General features: G+C 42.1%; 1 protein-coding gene across 2 annotated transcripts in view; it reads left to right on the top strand.

Annotated features, from left to right (window-relative positions):
- Positions 1-23,193, top strand: part of LOC132890946 (probable polypeptide N-acetylgalactosaminyltransferase 8) — a 72,274-nt gene that overhangs the window by 44,637 nt on the left and 4,444 nt on the right. The window contains exons 6-10 of one of the 2 annotated variants that reach the window (XM_060928343.1): positions 4,994-5,191; positions 8,152-8,266; positions 8,350-8,535; positions 17,870-18,011; positions 23,101-23,121. In XM_060928343.1, the coding sequence (XP_060784326.1) occupies positions 4,994-5,191; positions 8,152-8,266; positions 8,350-8,535; positions 17,870-18,011; positions 23,101-23,121 (662 nt within the window). The remainder of the gene's footprint in view (positions 1-4,993; positions 5,192-8,151; positions 8,267-8,349; positions 8,536-17,869; positions 18,012-23,100; positions 23,122-23,193) is intronic. The other variant, XM_060928342.1, reaches the window with a different exon arrangement.

The following is a 23,193-nucleotide window of genomic DNA, read 5'->3' as shown; positions in this document are numbered from 1 at the left end:
TCTCTTCACGTCAAAAGAAGGAGGAAAGTTTTGCTTGTTTTGACATGACAAATTATTAACATAAGAGGAAATACTTGTAATTCGCAACTAAAAAGACTGCAGCTACACTGGCAGCTTGACCACGCTTTCTAGTGCGATCATGTTGCGCTTGTGCAGGACTGTCAGTCCTGCGTGCCTTGGCTTGTGCACCTGAAGGCGCACCTTGGGCTGCATGCACCCCTAATGAGCTCCGGCACGCGCGCCATTAACAAAGAACACCTGTCTTTAATCAATGAACTATGTTTGGACTATTTAAGGACTGCGACCATGCAAGGACCATGCGAAGTATTACGCTGCATCCAGTGTGCCTTACAGAGCCTTGTTTCCGCTCCCTATTCTTGTTGACCTCCTAGTTTTTCAACTCCTGTTTCACGTCCCTTGATCTTGTATAGTTTTGCCTCTGATATTCTGTCTGCGCCTTGATTGACCTCCTGCCTGTTTCCTCGATGACGACTTTGCCTGCTGTTTTGGACTGTTTGCCTGTTGTGTGTGCTTCACGCACTTTATGCTCATATCGCACTGTGTATTATTTAACATATCTGCACTTGCATCCGCTTCTCCCGCACACACTCTGACAAACTGGGTTTTCGCGCCCAAACCACAGGAAGTCCATACAAGGTTATAGAAACCCTAATGAGGCTCAGGTGACAATCTAGTTTAAAAAAAAAAGTTAGAAAAATTACAGTGGGCACTTTTCTAATATTCTTATGCGGCTATTGAAAAAACATACGGTCCGACAAAGGGGGGGGGGTCACGGGCACCCCAGGACCCCCCCCCAGCTATGCCCCTGTATAGTGAGTAGTGAGTGATTTTGGACACAATGAAATACACTGTACACATTGTCACAATTTGCACATTGTTTGTTTGCCACTTCCCCCCCTTTTTTTTTAAATGTTATCTTCATTTTTCACTCTCCCTTTATATTTTGCATTCCATATGCACTTTATATTTTTATATTTCAAAAAAAAAAATCTCCTTCTCACCCCCGGCAGGGGGGGTGGTATCCATGTCATCCTCAAGCTCGGGTCCTCTACCAGAGGCCTGGGAGTTTGAGGGTTCTGCCCAGTATCTTCGATGTTCCTAGGACTGTGCTCTTCTGGACTGAGGCTTCAGATGTTGTTCCTGGGATTTGCTGGAGCCACTCTCCCAGTTTGGGGGTTACTGCCCCAAGTGCCCCCACTATCACGGGGACCACGCAACCCTTGACCTTCCACATCCGTTCCAGCTGCTCTTTCAACCCTTAATACTTCTCAAGTTTCTCATGTTCCTTCTTCCTGATGTTGGCGTCAGCTGGGATTGCCACATCTATCACCACCACCCTCTTCTGCTCTTTGTCCACCACCACTATGTCTGGTTGGTTAGCCAGGATCTGTTTGTCAGTCTGGAAGCTGAAGTCCCACAGAACCATGGCCCTGTTGTTCTCAGCCACCTTCTGTGGTATGGCCCATTGGGACTTGGGTACTTCTATTCCATACTGGTTGCAGATGTTCCTGTATACTATCCCAGCCACTTGGTTGTGCCTTTCCATGTACGCTGATCCAGCTAGCATCTTACACCCTGCTACTATGTGCTGGACTATTTCAGGGGCTTCTTTGCACAGTCTGCATCTTGGGTCTGATCTACTCTGGTAGATCCTGGCCTCTATGGCTCTTGTGCTTATGGCCTGTTCTTGTGCTGCCATGATTAGTGCCTCTGTGCTGTCTGTCAGTCCTGCATTATCCAGCCACTGGTAGGATTTCTTGATATCAGCCACTTCCTCTATCTGACGGTGGTACATGCCATGTAGGGGTTTGTCCCTCCAGGTTGTCTGTTCCTCCTCCTCTGCTCTCTCATCAGGGTTCTGCTGCCTGAGACATTCACTTAGCAGTTCATCCTTTGGGGCCATCTTTCTGATGTATTCTCGGATTTTCGATGTTTCATCCTGGACCGTGGTCTTGATGCTCACTAGCCCTTGGCCTCCCTCTTTCCGCTTAGTGTATAGTCTCAGGGTGCTGGACTTGGGGTGGAACCCTCCATGCATGGTGAGGAGCTTTCTAGTCTTGATATCTGTGGCTTCTATCTCCTCCTTTGGCCAGTTTATGATACCAGCGGGGTATCTGATGACTGGTAGTGCATACATGTTGATTGCTCGGACCTTGTTCTTACCATTCAGCTGACTTTTCAGGACCTGCCTTACTCTCTGGATGTATTTGGCTGTGGTTGACTTCCTTGTGGCCTCTTCATGGTTTCCATTAGCCTGTGGGATGCCAAGGTACTTGTAGCTGTCTTGGATATCACCTATGTTGCCCTCTGGTAGGTCAATCCCCTCAGTCCAGATCATCTTGCCTCTCTTTGAGACCATCCGGCCACACTTGTCCAATCCGAATGACATCCCTATGTCATCGCTGTAGATCCGGGTGGTGTGGATCAGCGAGTCTATTTCTCGCTCATTCCTGGCATACAACTTGATGTCATCCATGTAGAGCAGGTGGCTGATTGTTGCCCCACTACGGAATCGGTACCTGTAGCTGCTCTTCGTGATGATCCGACTGAGGGGGTTCAGGCCTATGCAGAACAGCAGTGGTGATAGTGCATCTCCTTGGTATATGCCACACTTGATGTTGACTTGGGCAATGGGTTTTGAGTTGGCCTCTAGGGTTGTCTTCCACATTTCCATTGAGTTCTGGATGAAGGTCCTTAGGTTCCTGTTGATCTTATACAGTTCCAGACATTCCAGTATCCATGTGTGTGGCATTGAGTCGTAGGCTTTCTTGTAGTCAATCCAGGCAGTGCACAGGTTGGTCTGTCTCTTCTTACAGTCTCGGGCGACTGTTCTATCGACCAGTAGCTGGTGCTTGGCTCCTCTGGTGTTACTGCCAATTCCTTTCTGTGCCTCGCTCATGTATTGAGCCACATGCTTACTCATTTTTGCCGCAATGATGCCTGACAGGGCCTTCCATGTTGTGCAGAGACAGGTAATTGGCCGGTAGTTGGATGGGATGGGTCCCTTCTGGGGGTCCTTCATGATTAGGACTGTCCTGCCTTGGGTTAGCCATTCTGGGTGGGTCCCATCCCTCAGCAGCTGGTTCATCTGTGCTGCTAGGCGTTCATGGAGTGCAGTTAGCTTCTTCAGCCAGTATGTATAGATCATATCGGGGCCTGGTGCTGTCCAGCTCTTCATCTTTGACGCTCTTTCTTGGACGTCTGCCATTGAGATGGTTACTGGTTCTTGTTCTTGTTGCTGTGATCAGCTCTTAGGTCCACTAACCATTGGGCATCGGTGTTGTGTGATGCCTTTCTTTCCCATATGTCTTTCCAGTATTTTTCCACCTCAGCTCTTGGTGGGTCTGACCGGTTGTTGTTCCCCTGCCACTGAGAGTACACCTTGGCTGGTTCAGTGGAGAACAGCTTGTTTATTCTCCTGGCCTCTCCCTCCTTGGTGTATCTCTTCAACCGGGTGGCCAGAGCTGTTAGTCGCTGTTTGGCAGTTTCGAGTGAGTTGTACTTCCTGGGTGCCCCTTTATTCACCATGTTCCCTTTCTGTAGTTCAGCTAGCTGGCTAGCTTCTCTCCGTGCTGCCTTTATCTTGGCCTCTAATCGTCTCTTCCATGGTGGATACTGTTTATGTCCCGAGCCCACCTTGTGTCCAAGCATCTCCATGATTACTGTTGCTGTACTGTGTATCAGCTTGTTGGTCTCAGTGATGGTTCTTGTGGAGATTGTCTTCAGAGCAGCATTCACATCTACTAGTAGATCTTCTGAAGGTACTTGGCAACTCAGCTTCGGTATTCGTCGGGGGCTCCAGGTTTCCAGTTGGGTCACGATCTTCCTTCTCAGGTCAGCAGCTCTTGTGTTGAGGCTGTTAGCTGTTGGGGCCTAGTACCCAATCTCTGGTTGTGGGGATGATGATGACATCTCCCCGCTGACCTGTCTTCCTGGCTCCCCCTTGCTGTAGCATCGTTGTTGTATTTCATTAATCATTGATAGTAGATTTCGATTACGGATGTTGGAACACTGGGCTAATAGCTGTTTCTTTGTTAGCCTTGATTGTGAGTTTCGAAGTATCCAATGGTCCCACATTCACTGCATGTATCCCCTCTCTCAGGGATTGCTTGTATAGTAGCATTCCAGCAAATCCGTATTTTCTGTCCTCGTCCATGTCTTGTTCCAGTAGTCCATTTCTCATCAGTTTGCCCTGGTTCCCTAGCAACTGACGCAGACCTTGTTGACCCGGGCGACGTCTGAGCCGGTATGACTCTATCAGTTATGTCTTCACTCATTCCTGAGGTAGGCTGATATATCATGAGGGGTCTTGCCTAAGGACCCTTACTGGATGATGTTTTGCCTTGTTGACCCGGGCGACATCTGAGCCGGTATGACTCTATCAGTTATGTCTTCACTCATTCCTGAGGTAGGCTGATATATCATGAGAGGTCTTGCCTAAGGACCCTTACTGGATGATGTTTTGCCCCGACCGGGATTCAAACCCCGATCTCCCGCGTCGTAATCAGTGAGCATTACCACTGTACTATATATATATATATATATATTTATTTATTTATTTATTTATTTATTTTTATTTTTATTTTGGTAAGCGTAGTTTGGTCGGGCAGTTGCAAAATAAGAATTTCATTACCCAATAATAAACTGCTGTGTCTGTTATTGTGTATATGACGAATAAAAAAATCTTGAATCTACATGAGTGGAGATACTCAGATGAGGGGGATGTATAATTCTAACGAGCTCCTCCTTTTAGTGACATAGAATGTGGAACCAAATCTGAACGTCTTGTTGATGCTTACGTTTCCTAAAATAGGCAGAACAAAAGAAACTGACTGGGTCGTGGGGTTTTTTTTCTTTTTTTTTTTTCTCCAGAGCATGTAGGTAGGCTCCAGATACCCAAACGTGTACACAAGCACTGAAAAAGTAGTGTTGTTGGGGGTTTTTCATAATATGCTCTTTTTAATGTCACCAGGGCAGAGCCACTGCTTGCGCAGATCAAGGCAGACAGAACAGTCATCGTGCCTCCGGTGTTTGACCGAGTCAATTATGACAACCTTGAAGTTGTTCAGTATGAAACTGCTGCTCATGCCTTTGATTGGGCGCTGTGGTGTATGTACGAGAGTTTCATGCCCGAATGGTACAGAAAAAATGATGCCTCAAGTCCTGGAAAGTGAGTAGATTGGCACTGTGATTGTGTGAAATGGTTAACATATATAATTTTTTTTGGGATGTGTGAAATTATTATATCACAAACATTTAGTAATACGAATTACAGCAGTGATGAAAGTACTGAATACTTTGGCTTAAGTACCAGCTATATGCTGAAGAAAAAAAAACAGTGGAAATTATCAGAAATAAAAGTAAATGCTGTATATTTAATTGGCTGGCTTTTTTTTCGTAGTATATCAGATATATTCCATTCAGCTAGCATGATAGTGAACAAGTCGAAGACGAGTAGCTGAATGGAATATATCTGATATACCATGAAAAAATGCCAGCCAAAATTATTATTATTATTATTATTATTATACATTCCTTTTGGGTGTTCAATGCATCTTTCTCTTTCAAAATTCTCTCAAAATCTTCCCTATTTAACGAAGCAAACCTGGCGGCCATGTTTGTTTACAAATTGTCACAGTCGCTCGCTAGCACAGAAGTTTTACATCTCCGACGTGTGATGTAATGCTGTCTTGACAACCAAGCAATATCATAAACCATATTCAACACTCATTCTCTATTGGGTAGAGTGACGTAATACACCTAGAATGAGCAATATGCTAACAATATTGCATGCTATTAAACCAAATGAATTAAACACGCTAGAAGGGAATAGAACATGTTTTTATTCCATCGAAAAAGTGTCCTGTATGGATAATAATCAATAGTTTAATCTAAATGTTGTTTTCTAATCAAAGTAGAAAAGTGCAAAGTCTTCAGTTAGTTAAAGGATGATGTAAAGAGAGAAAAGAACTTCTCTCAAATCAAAATCTCAAATTATAAACCGTGTCTTTGTCAAGAAATTACAGTGGTGCTTGAAAGTTTGTGAACCCTTTAGAATTTTCTATATTTCTGCATAAATATGACCTAAAACATCATCAGATTTCCACACAAGTCCTAAAAGTAGATAAAGAGAACCCAGTTAAACAAATGAGACAAAAACATTATACTTGGTCATTTGTTTATTGAGGAAAATGATCCAGTATTACATACTGTATCTGTGAGTGGCAAAAGTATGTGAACCTTTGTTTTCAGTATATGGTGTGACCCCCTTATGCAGCAATAACTGCAACTAAACATTTCCGGTAACTGTTGATCAGTCCTGCACGCCGGCTTGGAGAAATTTTAGTCCATTCCTCCAAACAGAACAGCTTCAACTCTGGGATGTTGGTGGGTTTCCTCACATGAACTGCTTGCTTCAGATCCTTCCACAACATTTCAATTGTATTAAGGTCAAGACTTTGACTTGGCCATTCCAAAACATTAACTTTATTCTTCTTTAACCATTCTTTGGTAGAATGACTTGTGTGCTTAGGGTCGTTGTCTTGCTGCATGACCCACCTTCTCTTGAGATTCAGTTCATGGACAGATGTCCTGACATTTTCCTTTAGAATTCACTGGTATAATTAAGAATTTATTGTTCCATCAATAATGGCAAGCCATCCTGGCTCAGATGCAGCAAAACAAGCCCAAACCATGATACTACCACCACCATGTTTCACAGATGGGATAAGGTTCTTATGCTGGAATGCAGTGTTTTCCTTTTTCCAAATATAATGCTTCTCATTTAAACCAAAAAGTTCTATTTTGGTCTCATCTTTCCACAAAACATTTTTCCAATAGCCTTCTGGCTTGTCCACATGATCTCTAGCAAACTGCAGACAAGCAGCAATGCTCTTTTTGGAGAGCAGTGGCTTTCTCCTTGCAACCCTGCCATGCACACCATTGTTGTTCAGTGTTCTCCTGATGGTGGACTCATGAACATTAACATTAGCCAATGTGAGAGAGGCCTTCAGTTGCTTAGAAGTTACCCTGAGGTTATTTGTGACCTCACTGACTTTTACACGCCTTGCTCTTGGAGTGATCTTTGTTGGTCGACCACTCCTGGGGAGGGTAACAATGGTCTTGAATTTCCTCCATTTGTACACAATCTGTCTGACTGTGGATTGGTGGAGCCCAAACTCTTCAGAGATGGTTTTGTAACCTTTTCCATCCTGATGAGCATCAACAACACTTTTTCTGAGGTCCTCAGAAAACTCCTTTGCTCGTGCTATGATACACTTCAATAAACATGTGTTGTGAAGATCAGACTTTGATAGATCCCTGTTCTTGAAATCAAACAGGGTGCCTACTCTCACCTGATTTTCATCCCATTGATTGAAAACACCTGACTCTAATTTCACCTTCAAATTAACTGCTAATCCTAGAGGCTCACATACTTTTGCCACTCACAGATATGTAATATTGGATCATTTTCCTCAATAAATAAATGACCAAGTATAATATTTTTGTCTCATTTGTTTAACTGGGTTCTCTTTATCTACTTTTAGGACTTGTGTGAAATTCTGATGATGTTTTAGGTCATATTTATGCAGAAATATAGAAAATTCTAAAGGGTTCACTAACTTTCAAGCACCACTGTAACACTTACATGAAGATCATTAGAAAAGCTACTAAACAACTGCTCAAATGTTTGCTAGCATGCTAATAACTCCTACAATGGCAACTAGCTTGCATGATAATAGCTAACTACTACAACACAAACTGACTAGTCAAATGTCTTCTAACAAAACAAAACTCCACACATCAACAATTACAATTGAACAATTTTTTAATTAAATAACAGAGTAGATTTTATTCCATTTATTATTAGTCTTAGATTAACTGAAGCGTTATGCCATGTCCTTGTGAATGAGCTGTTTGTGTAGAAATGATGTCATATTAGATTAAAAAGGTCGCTTTAATAGCCAATAGATTTGCAGCTGCAGAATTCTATCAGTGTTGCTGTTAGAGAAAATAATTCAACACCCTTTGACCAATCAGAATGAAGAATTCATCAATACTTTGGTATAATGAACAGCGTGTCATGACACTCGTGAAAACTGTGCAAAATGTCTTTATTCCCCCCATCAGGTCTCCTTCTGTTATGGGAATTCTGGTTGCAGACAGAACTTTTCTGGGAGAAATCGGCAGCCTGGACGGAGGAATGGAGGTTTACGGAGGAGAAAATGTCGAGCTTGGTATTCGGGTGAGATCTAATAAGTTTTGTGTTGTTGTTAGTATGTGGCTTTAATTCACCTGTAAAGCAAAAGCTGATCTGATGATGTTCAGGTATGGACGTGTGGTGGGAGCATTGAGATAGTTCCGTGCTCCAGGATCGCCCACATAGAGAGAGCCCACAAGCCGTATATGCCTGATCTGAGCCAAGCCATGAAGAGAAACGCACTGCGTGTGGCTGACATTTGGATGGATGAGTACAAGTATCATGTTAACATGGCCTGGAATCTTCCCCTTAAAGTGAGTGCAGACAATACGCTACAAATGACAGTTGAAAAACACTTGAGTACGCTGCTGTGATATTTATTATTGATACTTTACAGTGTCATATAATGCAAATTAGTTTTTATTTAAATACAGTATTGTTAGTACATATTTTGGTCACCAGTTATCTCATCGTATTATTTATAAAGAATAAACCATTCCGTGTTGTGATGTTATAGAAAAATAACCAATGACAATGTGGCATGATGAAGCAGAGTAAACATGAATACCAAAAAAGTTGATTCTTTTCCTAAAACAGTGTGCTCCATAGGGTTTTATTAGCTCATCTGGTCATAAGGGCGATGATCTGTTGCCATGGCGTGGCGTCCACCGTCTGTCTGTCATCCATGATTCAGTTAAATCGTATCTCCTCCATCAGTTCTCCACGGATTTCTGTTCCAATTGTTTTGTTTGAAAGAACTCATCACTCCGCACAAAACTTGATCATTGTTTTGTCAAATATTTTGCTGGCAGATTCTGGGCCCCCATGGGGACCCAGGGTAGAATAGGTCCCCAGCACCCCCTTGCTGATCGTGAGAGGTGACAAATGGGGCAACTTGTTTGCTGTGAGTTGCAACGCATGTCAGTGGAGGAAGAGGTCCTGGCCCTTGAGGAATGTGCTTTGCTGCGGCTACCACAGGTTCAGCACCATCCTTTGGCTCCTACTTCATGTAGACCAGAGGTTCGAGGGGTCCGATCTAATCAATCAGCTTGTCAAGGTTTACTTTGTAACAGTACTTTTTCACTTCCCAGAAGGCTTTGACTGAGGGTCAATTGAGTAATATGAACAGACTTGTTTGTTTGCTCAAGTATACCATTCCTGTATCCTTGGTGCACATCTGGAGGAAAACCATAGCTCTGTGCATCCCCTTGTTGGGCTCCAAGGTGGGTGAGGAGCAGGGATGATGAATCAAAAAGTCACAAATATGGCTAACAAACAAACCCCCAAAAAACGAATATTGGAACACGATTTGGATGAGCTAGAAGCTATCTGGAAGTCTCCTCCAAAATATGACAACTCAGAGAGGTTCATAATTTTAGAGTCTCTGTCAGTAGACATGCCCAGAGGTGACATGATGGTGCAGTGGTTAGCACTGTAACCTCACAGCAAGAAGATTCTGGGTTTGAGCCCAGTGGCTGACGGGGGCCTTCTCTGTGTGGAGTTTGCATGTTCTGCCTATGTGGGTTTCCTCTGAGTGCTCTGGTTTCCCTCACAGTCCAAATGCATGCAGCTAGGTTAATTGGCTACTCTAAATTGCCCATAGGTGTGAATGTGTGTGTAGCAAAGCAAGAGAACAGTCACCTTATCCTGCCTTGAACCCAGGTCTACAGGTTGCCAAACCTGTACCCTGATCACAACACCAAAGAGCCAGGCTCGTTGGTATGGCAGTCAGAGCACATACTCAACTGTAGTGATGGGCACTCCATCACACTGCCCTCTTCTTTGGGAGGTGCACCCATGCGCTTCACACATACAGGTGTCCCTCACGCATCTGCCAGCTGTACTTCTCCCATACCAGGGTGCCCCACACACTCGTGCTTCATCCATTTCTGGGGCCACCTATCCTGGGGGTCCCTCATACAGCTCAAACACAGGGCACACCTCCAATGGCCTCACAGCAAGCCATCCCACTTCTGACACCAGCTGTAGCAAACTGAGAGAGCAGTCACCTTATCTTGCCTTGAATCCAGGTCTACAGGGTGCCAAACCTGCACCTTGACCACAACACCAAAGAGCCAGGCTCATTGGTATGGCAGTCAGAGCACATACTCAACTGCAGTGACGGGCACTCCATCACAGAGTGGTTGTTTCCCAAGCCCAGAAATGGGAGGGTTGTTGCAGGAAGGGCATCCGGCGTAAAACTATGCTCCAGTTAATATGACATGGCTCTGTAGGATCCATGTGGCAGTACCCTGACCTGGCGATAGTGCTGGACAAGGGAGATGATGTCACTAGACATGCCCCTTTCTAAGCTGTCCCCTTTCACTGTACAGAAAGGAAATTTGTTATTAAAAAACACTTTCATCCCCATTCCAAAAGCGACATGACCAAGTGGTATATGCCAGGTGTTGGATTGGGCATGTAAGGTTCACCCACAGTTTTTTATTAAAAGGTGAAGAGCCACCAACATGGCATCTTTGCAAGACATTCTTGACAATCAAGCATATTTAACTCTGCTGCCCTGGGCTAAACAGCACAAGAGAACTTTTTTTTACTCAGAAAATACCTTGGATGATGTTCTTAAGAAAGTGCCATCATCAAAAGTCTTTGAGTTTCTATTCACGTGTTCTTAAAGCAGCTCATTCAGTTATTTATTCATTAGTTTTATTTATTTTATATATTTTTGTAATTTTATTTCTTTTAATGATTAGCTCATCCGGCTGATAGGTGATGAGTTTATGCCATCATGTGCTGACCGTCGTCCGTCCAGCATCGTCCACATTTCACAAAAATCACTTCTTCGTTCTCAATTCTTCACCTTTTTTTATTGTTTTTGGCAGGAAGGTAGGTCTGCCTGGAGGGCATATAACCTCTACCCAAATTTACATAATTGCAATTAATAATGAAGATATGGACTAATTAAGCCCTAATGAGCAGTTTCCACACAAATCAGTTCTCTCAATTCTCCAGCAATTTTGATGCTTTCTGGCATGAAGGTAGGGGTACCTAGGGTGCATATAACTTCTACCCAGATTTGCTTAATTACAATTATTAATGACGTTATGGACTAATTAAGCCTTAATGAGCAGTTCAACAAAAATCGCTTCTTCTCAGTCGATTCCTCGTCGTTTTGGATTCTTTCTGGCAAATAGATTGGTATTCCTAGGGTGTATATACAGTGGTCCTTGAACGTTTGTGAACGCTTTAGCATTTTCTATATTTCTGTATAAATATGACCTAAAACATAATCAGATTTTCACACAAGTCCTAAAAGTAGATAAAGAGAACCCAGTTAAACAAATGAGACAAACATATTATACTTGGTCATTTATTTATTGAGGAAAATGATCCAATATTACATATCTGTGAGTGGCAAAAGTATGTGAACCTCTAGGATTAGCTGTTAATTCGAAGGTGAAATTAGAGTCAGGTGTTTTCAATCAATGGGATGTGAGTGGTCACCCTGTTTTATTTAATGAACATGGATCTATCAAAGTCTGATCTTCACAACACATGTTTGTGGAAGTGTATCATGGCATGAACAAAGGAGATTTCTGAGGACCTCAGAAAAAGCATTGTTGATGCTCATCAGGATGGAAAAGGTTACAAAACCATCTCTAAAGAGTTTGGGCTCCACCAATCCACAGTCAGACAGATTGTGTACAAATGGAGGAAATTCAAGACCATTGTTACCCTCCCCAGGAGTGGTCGACTAACAAAGATCACTCCAAGAACAAGGCGTGTAATAGTCGGCGAGGTCACAAAGGACCCCAGGGTAACTTCTAAGCAACTGAAGGCCTCTCTCACATTGGCTAATGTTAATGTTCATGAGCCCAGCATCAGGAGAGCACTGAACAACAATGGTGTGCATGGCAGGGTTGTAAGGAGAAAGCCACTGCTCTCCAAAAAGAACATTGCTGCTCGTCTGCAGTTTGCTAAAGATCATGTGGACAAGCCAGGAGGCTATTGGAAAAATGTTTTGTGGAAAGATGAGACCAAAATAGAACTTTTTGGTTTAAATGAGAAGCGTTCTGTTTGGAGAAAGGAAAACACTGCATTCCAGCATAAGAACCTTATCCCATCTGTGAAACATGGTGGTGGTGGTAGTATCATGGTTTGGGCTTGTTTTGCTCCATCTGGGCCAGGACGGCTTGCCATCATTGATGGAACAATTAATTCTGAATGATACCAGCAAATTCTAAAGGAAAATGTCAGGACATCTGTCCATGAACTGAATCTCAAGAGAACGTGGGCAGGCCCGCCAACAGGGGGGGACAAACGGGTATGTTGTCCCGGGCCCAGAACTGGGCTCTCATGAAGTTGCGATTATTTTATTTCATTTCAAAATGTGTTGATTTGGGGGAGAAATGTACTATATTTGCATTCAATAAATGATTTCTAGATCTTTTGCCTTGATTGTCTTTGAAAAAGGCGTCAAGAACCCCCTACCACCCCTAATGCAAAAATGGTTTGGTCTGACTCTTTGATTAAGGGGAAAAAAACGACAGTGTTCGATCATAGCGCTTCGACAATCAGCGTGCGTGCCATTTGCCAACATGCACAAGTCAGGAGCACAGAAAATAAAACAGAAAAAGAGAGGAAGAAACCAAGAGACTCAGGGGCTCACCGCATAAATATTTTAAAAAAGATTCGGATGATGCAGCAGGTGACCATTCGTCCGGATTTCATCCGGACAGTCCGGTTCTAGAGCCGTCTGTCCGGACGTCTGTCATGTATCCTCACTTTTTACATTTTGTCCTCATTTCAGACCCTCAGCCGCCACCGTTGCATCATTCATCACAAATCCCCGCCCATTATTTACACTTGCTATTCTGCGATGACATACAGGCAAAGATACAGGGATTTCTCGTATACAAACATTCGCGCTGCGCGCGCAGCTGATGGAGCCTCTGCAGCCTCTGATTGTCTGGAAGCTGCCGTCACTCAAAAGCTGCGCTCACGCGATTCACTGATTTTTGCTCCTCCGAGCTGCGCGCGCAGTGCGAATGTTTGTACGGAAAAACCTATGAATGTTGGCACGCATGCTGTTGAGCAATACTCATGTCGAAACGAAAGACATCCTTTAAAAATGCTTGGTGCTTAGAGCATCGTTTTGTCGGCAAGAGCCAAAAAGGAGAACACTTCGCCTTCTGCAAGCTCTGTCGCATTGACATTGATGTGGGGAGCAGAGGTAAAGGTGCGATAGACAGACACACGGACACAGACCGCCACAGAGAGAATGCCAGCAGTGCTGGACAGTCATCTTTAGCATCATTTTTTGCCCCAGCTCTACCAACCCCAATTGATGACAAAACCACGGCTGCTGAGCTGACTAAATTGTTCCACACCATTAAACACCATCACTCGTACAGGAGTTTAGACTGCTCTGCAAACGTTGACAGGTAAGGTTATAGGCCAAATGTAAATGACATGGTTGACTGTCATTTTTCATGTTTTTCTTTTTGATATTTTTTGGATGAGCATAAATGAACACAACGATTTTTTGTTTTTAGTTTAGTTCCTCTGGATAAGCCAAGGCCAGTATAGTAGGCTAAATGACAGTAGGCCTACATGTTTCTTGACTCATTTTTCGATTTTTCATTTTTTTTTCTTTTTGATGGTCATTTTCAAGTGAATAAATATGTTGGCCTATGGCATGGCAAAGACTGTTTTTTCAGTGTCTATAGATGGACACAGCTCTTTACAGTGATGTTTTGTTTATTGTTGACATGGTCTTGACCATCATTTTCCACATTTCTCTTTTTGATAGGTGTTCCAAGTTAATAAATATATATTGACTTCATACGTTTTTGTATAAGTTTTTCTTACCCCCCCCCGTAACGCGACGGTGTCCTAACTTTAGGGCCTTTGTCCTCACTTTTGGACACAAGTGTCCCAACTTACAGACTCATGTTGGTGGTCACCCTAAAGACACAGCCAACTTTTTCCAGCCCCGTAAAGTAACCCCAACCAAGGAACGCGCGGCACGCAATTCATGTTACAAACGAGGGGAGAGCAAGTCACACTGAACACCATATCAAACGCACAGGGCATTGAATCATTTCATAACCACAATGGCTTAATAACATTGTGTTTCATATATCTGATTGAAGCTAAGAATATTCACATTAGCCCGCAATCATATCCCGCCGTTTCTCGAGCGGTGTGTTCTTCTCTACTTTTCACACTGGACAGTACGCACGCACAGTATACTATGTTCTTCCATGTTCAGCTCAATGGGCTGGCAATGCTCTCTATAGAGCACGAACTTGCGAAAAAGCTGGACTTCAATGACCTTATTGACGACTTTGCCACAACAAAAGTCCGGCGCATTGCATTTCGCACCTGAATAGTTGCAGACTAAGGAAATGTTAAAATGTTAAAACTGTAAAAATGTTGAAATGCTAAAATGAAATGGTTGTTGACTGGTTGAATGGTTTTTGAATAACTGTCATTTAAGGGTTGGAGTGAGTAGAGACTGGGATAAGAGAGGTGGGTGTGTGTGGGGGTTGGCCCGGGGGGGGCCCATTCAGAGCATTTTGTCCCGGGCCCAGCCAAAGCTGTCAGCGGCCCTGAACGCGGGTCATGCAGCAAGACAACGACCCTAAGCACACAAGTCGTTCTACCAAAGAATGGTTAAAGAAGAATGAAGTTAATGTTTTGGAATGGCCAAGTCAAAGTCCTGAATTTAATCCAATCGAAATGTTGTGGAAGGACCTGAAGCAAGCAGTTCATGTGAGGAAATCCACCAACATCCCAGAGTTGAAGCTGTTCTGTACAGAGGAATGGGCTAAAATTCCTAAGTGCAGGACTGATCAACAGTTACCAGAAACGTTAAGTTGCAGTTATTGCTGCACAAGGGGGACACACCAGATACTGAAAGCAAAGGTTCACATACTTTTGCCACTCACACATATGTAATATTGGCTCATTTTCCTCAATAAATAAATGACCAAGTATAATATTTTTGTCTCATTTGTTTAACTAGGTTCTCTTTATCTACTTTGAGGACTTGTGTGAAAATCTGATTATGTTTTAGGTCATATTTATGCAGAATATAGAAAATTCTAAAGGGTTCACAAACTTTCAAGCACCACTGTAGCGTCTATATATAGCTTGTATAGAATGTATGTAACTTGCAACATTTATTGTGCAAGATTGCCCACTTTAGATCGTTCCTTCTGGACTAGATGGAGCCGGAGTGAGCTACGCCATCATTGACGGTCTCGTTTATTTATAAAATAATTGTAATTTCTGTTAAAAATGTTTTTGCCATGATATAGCCTCAGGTGTTGACATGGCATTAAAAACAGTTACTCACTCACTCTGGTGGATCCTGGGACAGGAAGTGTCTCTCTGGTTTGTACACATGCAAAGAGGCCTTGATGCACGGGCGATTGCTCTAAGACAACGAGGGAGGCTCAGCCTCCTCTAAAAATGACGAACATTGTGTAGGATGAATTGCGCTAGGCTTATGTTATAGCCAACCTTATAACATTGCAATTTAAGATCCAGAATCATAGAAATATATCTGCTCAACCCAACTACAGTGCGAAATCATTCCCTTATAACTTTAATGTGTGCGTGAGTTTTTCCCCCTCGTGACAGCGCGATGCAGCCCAGCCTCAGTGGACTTCAATGGCATTTGGGAGCTCTGCGCTTTTCAATCTCAAAATGCAAGACGATTATTGGACAAATACTGTGAAAATGCCCGCCCACGGAGTCTCACGGACTCCCAGCCTTAGTGGACTTCAATGGCATTTGGGAGCTCTGCGCTTTTCAATCTCAAAATGCAAGACGGTTATTGGACAAATACTGCGAAAATACCCGCCCCACGGACTCCCAGCCTCACAGTGGGAGGGACATGGCAGTTTCCGCGAGGAGACTGGTGATTGGTGAAAGCGGCCGGATATTTTCTTTGATTGACAGCTCGTTTCAACTATAGACAGGCAGCGGTGAATCTCAGTTCAGTCCCATGTGGATTCGCAAGTGCTGTGGTGTATTGTAAGAGATCAGCTTACATTTCGATTTCATTTATTACATACGGTTTCTACCAGCTTTTTTAGTTTGTATATATTTTCATTGTAAATAAAGTGTAAATATACTGTTGTCAAGTTTGCTATCTTAGTTCCAGAAATTTCGTATATTTGAGTGACTGAACTTGAACTTGAGGGGGCTAGTCAGCTAGCAAGAAAGCTGCGCACGGATGCCAAGCATTGCTGATTTAATTTTGGCGAAGCCATTTGCCAGTCTTCCTTTCGAGGAAAAAATTAAAATTAAAGAGCAGGGTAGACCAACGCCTCAAATTGACTTGGTGAAAAAGGTAGGGAATAATACTCGTTCCTTTCAGCTCTCCTGGTACAAGAAAGTGAATTGGCTAACAGCATGTGACCCACATTAACAACAATAAATAGGCTACTTTAGTAATATGTCATGGATGGACCAAAAATATAGAATCTATTTAAAATGTTTATGCTCAGTATATTATATTGGAATATATATTTTTCTGGATACGAATTAAACACAGCTACAATTTGGAAAACATTTTTAAACAAAAACACAGCCGAAAACATTTCACATTACAGACCTGGATTAAAAGTGAAGGGTTATCAAAATTGTCAATAAAACATTTCTCAGTCAAAATAAGTAAAATATAGGGAAAGTGTCATTGAATGAAATGTGTGGCACCCAGCTCTACTGCTGAAGTTCCTGACAAAGAGCTGCTTTCAATAATGATCAATTTTTAAACAACATGCCACAATTTTTAAATATAAAATGTTAAAATATACCCCCCCCCAACACCACCATCATGTATATTGGACAGTAGGCTAATGGGCCAAAAGAACCTGTTATTTCACAGTTTGTGACGCTGCCAACGATTAGCCAGATCAGAGGCAAGAGTATGGGCAAAATTGATGTTTTTTCTTTTAAAATCTGGAAATATCGTAACCAACCAGCCTCCCCTGTTTGAAAGACTACCAGCCGCCACTGCCTTGATGGGTGTCCTACATGTTAAATAATGTTCTCCTTGTGTGGACAAATGATTATTTGATCACAATCATTATTTGCTGCATAAATAACAGCTTTAGAATGAGCACATGTTCTCTGCCAACTTTATTTGAGGAGGTTATGTTTTTGCTTCTGTTTTTATGCTGTTCCCAATGTAACTCAAAAAGTAGTGAATGGATTTGGATGAAATTTGGTGGAAAGGTGAGCCATGGGCCAAGGAACAATTGATTAGATTTTGATGCAAACCCTGGATCCAGGATTTATTTTTTTTTTTTTTTTTTTGTGCTTGTTCCTAACATAACTCAAAAAGTACTGAACAGACTTGGATGAAATTTGGTGGACAGCTTTAGTATTATCCTCAGTTCAAGTGATGTGATTTTGATGTTGATAATATGTTGCTTGGCAGAGGTCCGCACTCCTACCGAGTGCCCTTCTAGTTATAAACCTCTGGAACAATTATTCGAGCTGTTAGTGAAAATGAATCAGAATCGAGAATTCAACAGCGCTGTGGTATAATTGCATATAGTTAAGTAAAATCCCCCAACATTATTATCTCTAGACTTTTTCATGTGAGAGTTTAGCAAGTCAGATTTGTCCAGTACAAATGTCTGGTCAGTGATGCCTTTTCCCTCCGTACAGGATCATGGTATTGATATTGGGGATACATCAGAAAGAAAGAAACTCCGAAAGAAACTAGGCTGTAAACCATTCAAGTGGTATGTGGAGAACGTTTATCCTCAACTAGACACATGGACCAACATTTTGGGCTACGGAGGAGTAAGTCTTCTCTTTCTGAAAAGTTCTAAAATTATAATATCTGCTTAAAATTTTAAAAAAGCCTCTAAAACCATATTTACTTAATCAGTTGTGATACAAACAAATTGCTTGAAGAAAGAAATCACCAAGTACAAAGATCTTGTTGAGTAATAGCACCACAAACCAGTGACCCCATTTCTGCTATTGGGTTAATAATTTTGTAACTTTCCCTTCCTCCATTTAGCATGATGTCATAATGTTTACCAGTTGCAGATGTATAGTTTATTGCAAAAAAAATCTGCATACTCTTTGATTGAAATGATTATAACATTTAAGTTAGGTCCTTAAAGGAAAACTCCAGCGTGAAATGCTTTTTAGGTCTATTTTCGCATTATTGGGAGTGCATACATTGGGTTGCTATCACAATCACGTCAATCGGATGTGTTTTGAGAAAATTCCCACTGGAAATGCACCATGGGCTCTGTACTCAGCACTCGACTTTTACGGACTGTCCACTCAAGATGGCACCTGAGGAAGACCGACTTCAGGTGAGGTCGCTGGATTTTTATTTACTCTTCTAACACACTCTATCCGTGCACATGCAGAGCCAGGGACAACTTGTTTTGCTTGTAGGAACCGTACACTCACTTCCACAGAACTGTCATGTTGTTTTGAGCTTTGCAATGGTTTTAAAACTAGCGTTTTGTATCGGCAAAAAGACATGCCCCGGCCACTGCCGTGTTAGCGCTTTCCAGTTGAAATCACAAAAAAACGAATTTTCTCAAAACACATCCGATTGACGTGATTGTGATAGCAACCCAACTTATGCACTCCCAATAATGCGAAAATAGACCTAAAAAGCATTTCACGCCGGAGTTTTCCTTTAAAAGCTGACAGGGTGAGAAATGTAGAAAATTCTAAAAGGTTCACAAACTTTCAAGCACCACTGTATATTATTTACTAAACATTTACCATAAGAATGTTGATCAAAATTATGCAATTTGAAAAGCTTTTCATTCATATATACTTATTAACAGTCTCAGACCTATGGTTGGAAGCACGGGCGATTGCTCTAAGACAACGAGGGAGGCTCAGCCTCCTCTAAAAATGACGAACATCGTGTAGGATGAATTGCGCTAGGCTTATGTTATAGCCGACCTTATAACATTGCTATTTCAGATCCAGAATCATAGAAATATATGTGCTTAACCCAACTACAGTGCGAAATCATTCCCTTATAACTTTCCCCAGTTCGCCTAATGTGTGCATGAGTTTTTCCCCCTCGTGACAGCGCGATGCAGCCCAGCCTCAGTGGACTTCAATGGCATTTGGGAGCTATGCGCTTTTCAATCTCAAAATGCAAGACGGTTATTGGACAAATACTGCGAAAATGCCCGCCCCACGGACTCCCAGCCTCAGTGGACTTCAATGGCATTTGGGAGCTATGCGCTTGTCAATCTCAAAAGGCAAGACGGTTATTGGACAAATACTGCGAAAATGCCCACCCCACGGACTCCCAGCCTCACAGTGGGAGGGACATGGCAGTTTCCGCGAGGAGACTGGTGATTGGTGAAAGCGGCCGGATATTTTTTTTGATTGACAGCTCGTTTCAACTATAGACAGGCAGCGGTGAATTTCAGTTCAGTCCCATGCGGAATCGCAAGTGCTGAGGTGTATTGTAAGAGATCAGCTTACATTTCGATTTCATTCATTACATACGGTTTCTACCAGCTTTTTTAGTTTGTATATATTTTCATTGTAAATAAAGTGTAAATATAGTGTTGTCAAGTTTGCTATCTTAGTTCCAGAAATTTCGTATATTTGAGTGACTGAACTTGAACTTGAGGGGGCTAGTCAGCTAGCAAGAAAGCTGCGCACGGATGCCAAGCATTGCTGATTTAATTTTGGCGAAGCCATTTGCCAGTCTTCCTTTCGAGGAAAAAATTAAAATTAAAGAGCAGGGTAGACCAACGCCTCAAATTGACTTGGTGAAAAAGGTAGGGAATAATACTCGTTCCTTTCAGCTCTCCTGGTACAAGAAAGTGAATTGGCTAACAGCATGTGACCCACATTAACAACAATAAATAGGCTACTTTAGTAATATGTCATGGATGGACCAAAAATATAGAATCTATTTAAAATGTTTATGCTCAGTATATTATATTGGAATATATATTTTTCTGGATACGAATTAAACACAGCTACAATTTGGAAAACATTTTTAAACAAAAACACAGCCGAAAACATTTCACATTACAGACCTGGATTAAAAGTGAAGGGTTATCAAAATTGTCAATAAAACATTTCTCAGTCAAAATAAGTAAAATATAGGGAAAGTGTCATTGAATGAAATGTGTGGCACCCAGCTCTACTGCTGAAGTTCCTGACAAAGAGCTGCTTTCAATAATGATCAATTTTTAAACAACATGCCACAATTTTTAAATATAAAATGTTAAAATATATCCCCCCCCAACATCCACCATCATGTATATTGGACAGTAGGCTAATGGGCCAAAAGAACCTGTTATTTCACAGTTTGTGACCCTGCCAACAATCAGCCAGATCAGAGGCAAGAGTATGGGCAAAATTGATGTGTTTTTTTCTTTTCTCTTTTAAAATCTGGAAATATCATAACCGACCAGCCTCCCCTGTTTGAAAGACTACCAGCTGCCACTGGTTGGAAGAATTTTGAAAGCATTTTGATGTTAATTGTCTTTAATCAAGTTATACTGCACTTCCTGTTTCAATTTTACTCTCCCATGAGTCATAAAAAAAATCTAAGAATATCTGCATCTAATTGACAGCTTTAAGATATCTTTAAAATAAATTTAAGGGTTGGTCTTAAAGGTAACTTACAGTTGTGGTCAGAAGTTTACATACAGTGACATGAATGTCATCTTGGATATGAATGTCATGGCAATATTTGGGCTTTCAGTAATTTATTTGAACTGTTCTTTTTCTGTGGCAGAATGATTGTACAGCATACATCTTTAATTAAAAAAAACACTAGAATTTGGTGCACAAGTTTTAATTTTCTTTGGGTTTTCTGAAATCTCATCTCATCTCATTATCTCTAGCCGCTTTATCCTGTTCTACAGGGTTGCAGGCAAGCTGGAGCCTATCCCTGCTGACTACGGGCAAAAGGTGGGGTACACCCTGGACAAGTCGCCAGGTCATCACAGGGCTGACACATAGACACAGACAACCATTCACACTCACATTCACACCTACGGTCAATTTAGAGTCACCAGTTAACCTAACCTGCATGTCTTTGGACTGTGGAGGACACCGGAGCACCCGGAGGAAACCCACGCGGACACGGGGAGAACATGCAAACTCCGCACAGAAAGGCCCTCGCCGGCCACGGGGCTCAATCCCGGACCTTCTTGCTGTGAGGCGACAGCGTTAACCACTACACCACCGTGCCGCCGTTTTCTGAAATCAACACAGTCAAAATTATACATACAGGGTCACACACGTAATATTTGGGTAAAATGTCTCTTCGCAAGATTCATCTTGACCAAACATTTTTGTTTACCATCAACAAGCTTGTACAGAATTCTGATTGGATATTTCACAACTCTTCATGGTAGAATTGGTAGAGTTCAATTGCATTTTTTTTTCATGGCATGGACTCGACTTATAAGCATGGTCCATATATTTTCAATAAGGCTGAAGTCAGGACTTGTTTTAAGTTTAATGTTAGCCTGCTTTATCCTCCACAACCAGCTCTGATGCGTGTTTGGGTTCATTGTCCTGTTGTAACTCCCAAGTCATGTTCAAATTTCTGATGGTTTATGCTGAAAAATTCCGAGGTAGTCCTCCTCCTTCATTATTCCATCCACTTTGTGCTCCACTAGCAGCAAAACAGCCCCAGAGCATGATGATCCTACCAACACCAACACCAGCTGGTACAGTGTTCCTCTGTACATGGTGGTCATTGTGGCCAAACAACTCAATCTTTGTCTCATCTGACCATACAGCTTTCCTCCAGAAGGCTTTTTCTTTGTCTGTGTGGTCAGCTTCAAACTTTAGTTAAGCTTGAAGGTGTCAATTTTGGAGCAGGGGGTTATTTCTTGGATAGCAGCCTCTTAGTCCATGGTGATCTGAACTGTAGACAGTGATCCATCAGCTTCCAGTTCATGGCAGGGCTGTGCCATGGTGGTTCCCAGATTATTCCTGACCATCCAAACCAATTTCCTTTCAGCTGAGGGTGACAGTTTGGGTTTTCTTGAAGCAAAGTGGCTTGGCAAAGTGACTGCACCTCAAAATAACTTGGATGCAATTGTTTGGACAGATCTTGGAATTTGCAGTTGTTTAGACATGGCTCCAAGAGACATTCTGGAGTTGTGTATATCTGTGATCCTCTTTCTCAGATCTGCACTGAGCTCCTTGGACTTTCCCATTTTACTGTGTGTTGGTCAATTCAATGAGTGCTGTAAACAAACCCTTTTCATGAAGGCACAGAGAAGCTACCAGCTGTAGTCAATCATGATCACTAACAGGAAGTTAAGAGACCTCAGTCTTGGCAAGATAAGAGACATTTCAGAAGTTTCAGCACCTCTGAATTAATAATGTGAGTGAGTGTATGTAAATGTTTGACCTTGCATGTACAACCCCGATTCCAAAAAAGTTGGGAGAAAGTACAAATTGTAAATAAAAACGGAATGCAATAATTTACAAATCTCAAAAACTGATATTGTATTCACAATAGAACATAGACAACATATCAAATGTCGAAAGTGAGACTTTTTGAAATTTCATGCCAAATATTGGCTCATTTGAAATTTCATGACAGCAACACATCTCAAAAAAGTTGGGACAGGGGCAATAAGAGGCTGGAAAAGTTAAAGGTACAAAAAAGAAACAGCTGGAGGACAAAATTGCAACTCATTAGGTCAATTGGCAATAGGTCATTAACATGACTGGGTATAAAAAGAGCATCTTGGAGTGGCAGCAGCTCTCAGAAGTAAAGATAGGAAGAGGATCACCAATCCCCCTAACTCTGCGCCGACAAATAGTGGAGCAATATCAGAAAGGAGTTCGACAGTGTAAAATTGCAAAGAGTTTGAACATATCATCACTACAGTGCATAATATCATCAAAAGATTCAGAGAATCTGGAAGAATTTCTGTGCGTAAGGGTCAAGGCCAGAAAACCATACTGGGTGCCCGTGATCTTCGGGCCCTTAGACGGCACTGCATCAC

Source organism: Neoarius graeffei, chromosome 8 (assembly GCF_027579695.1).
Source record: "Neoarius graeffei isolate fNeoGra1 chromosome 8, fNeoGra1.pri, whole genome shotgun sequence".
Lineage (NCBI taxonomy): Eukaryota > Metazoa > Chordata > Actinopteri > Siluriformes > Ariidae > Neoarius > Neoarius graeffei.
This window is presented reverse-complemented; position numbering and strand designations above follow the sequence as displayed.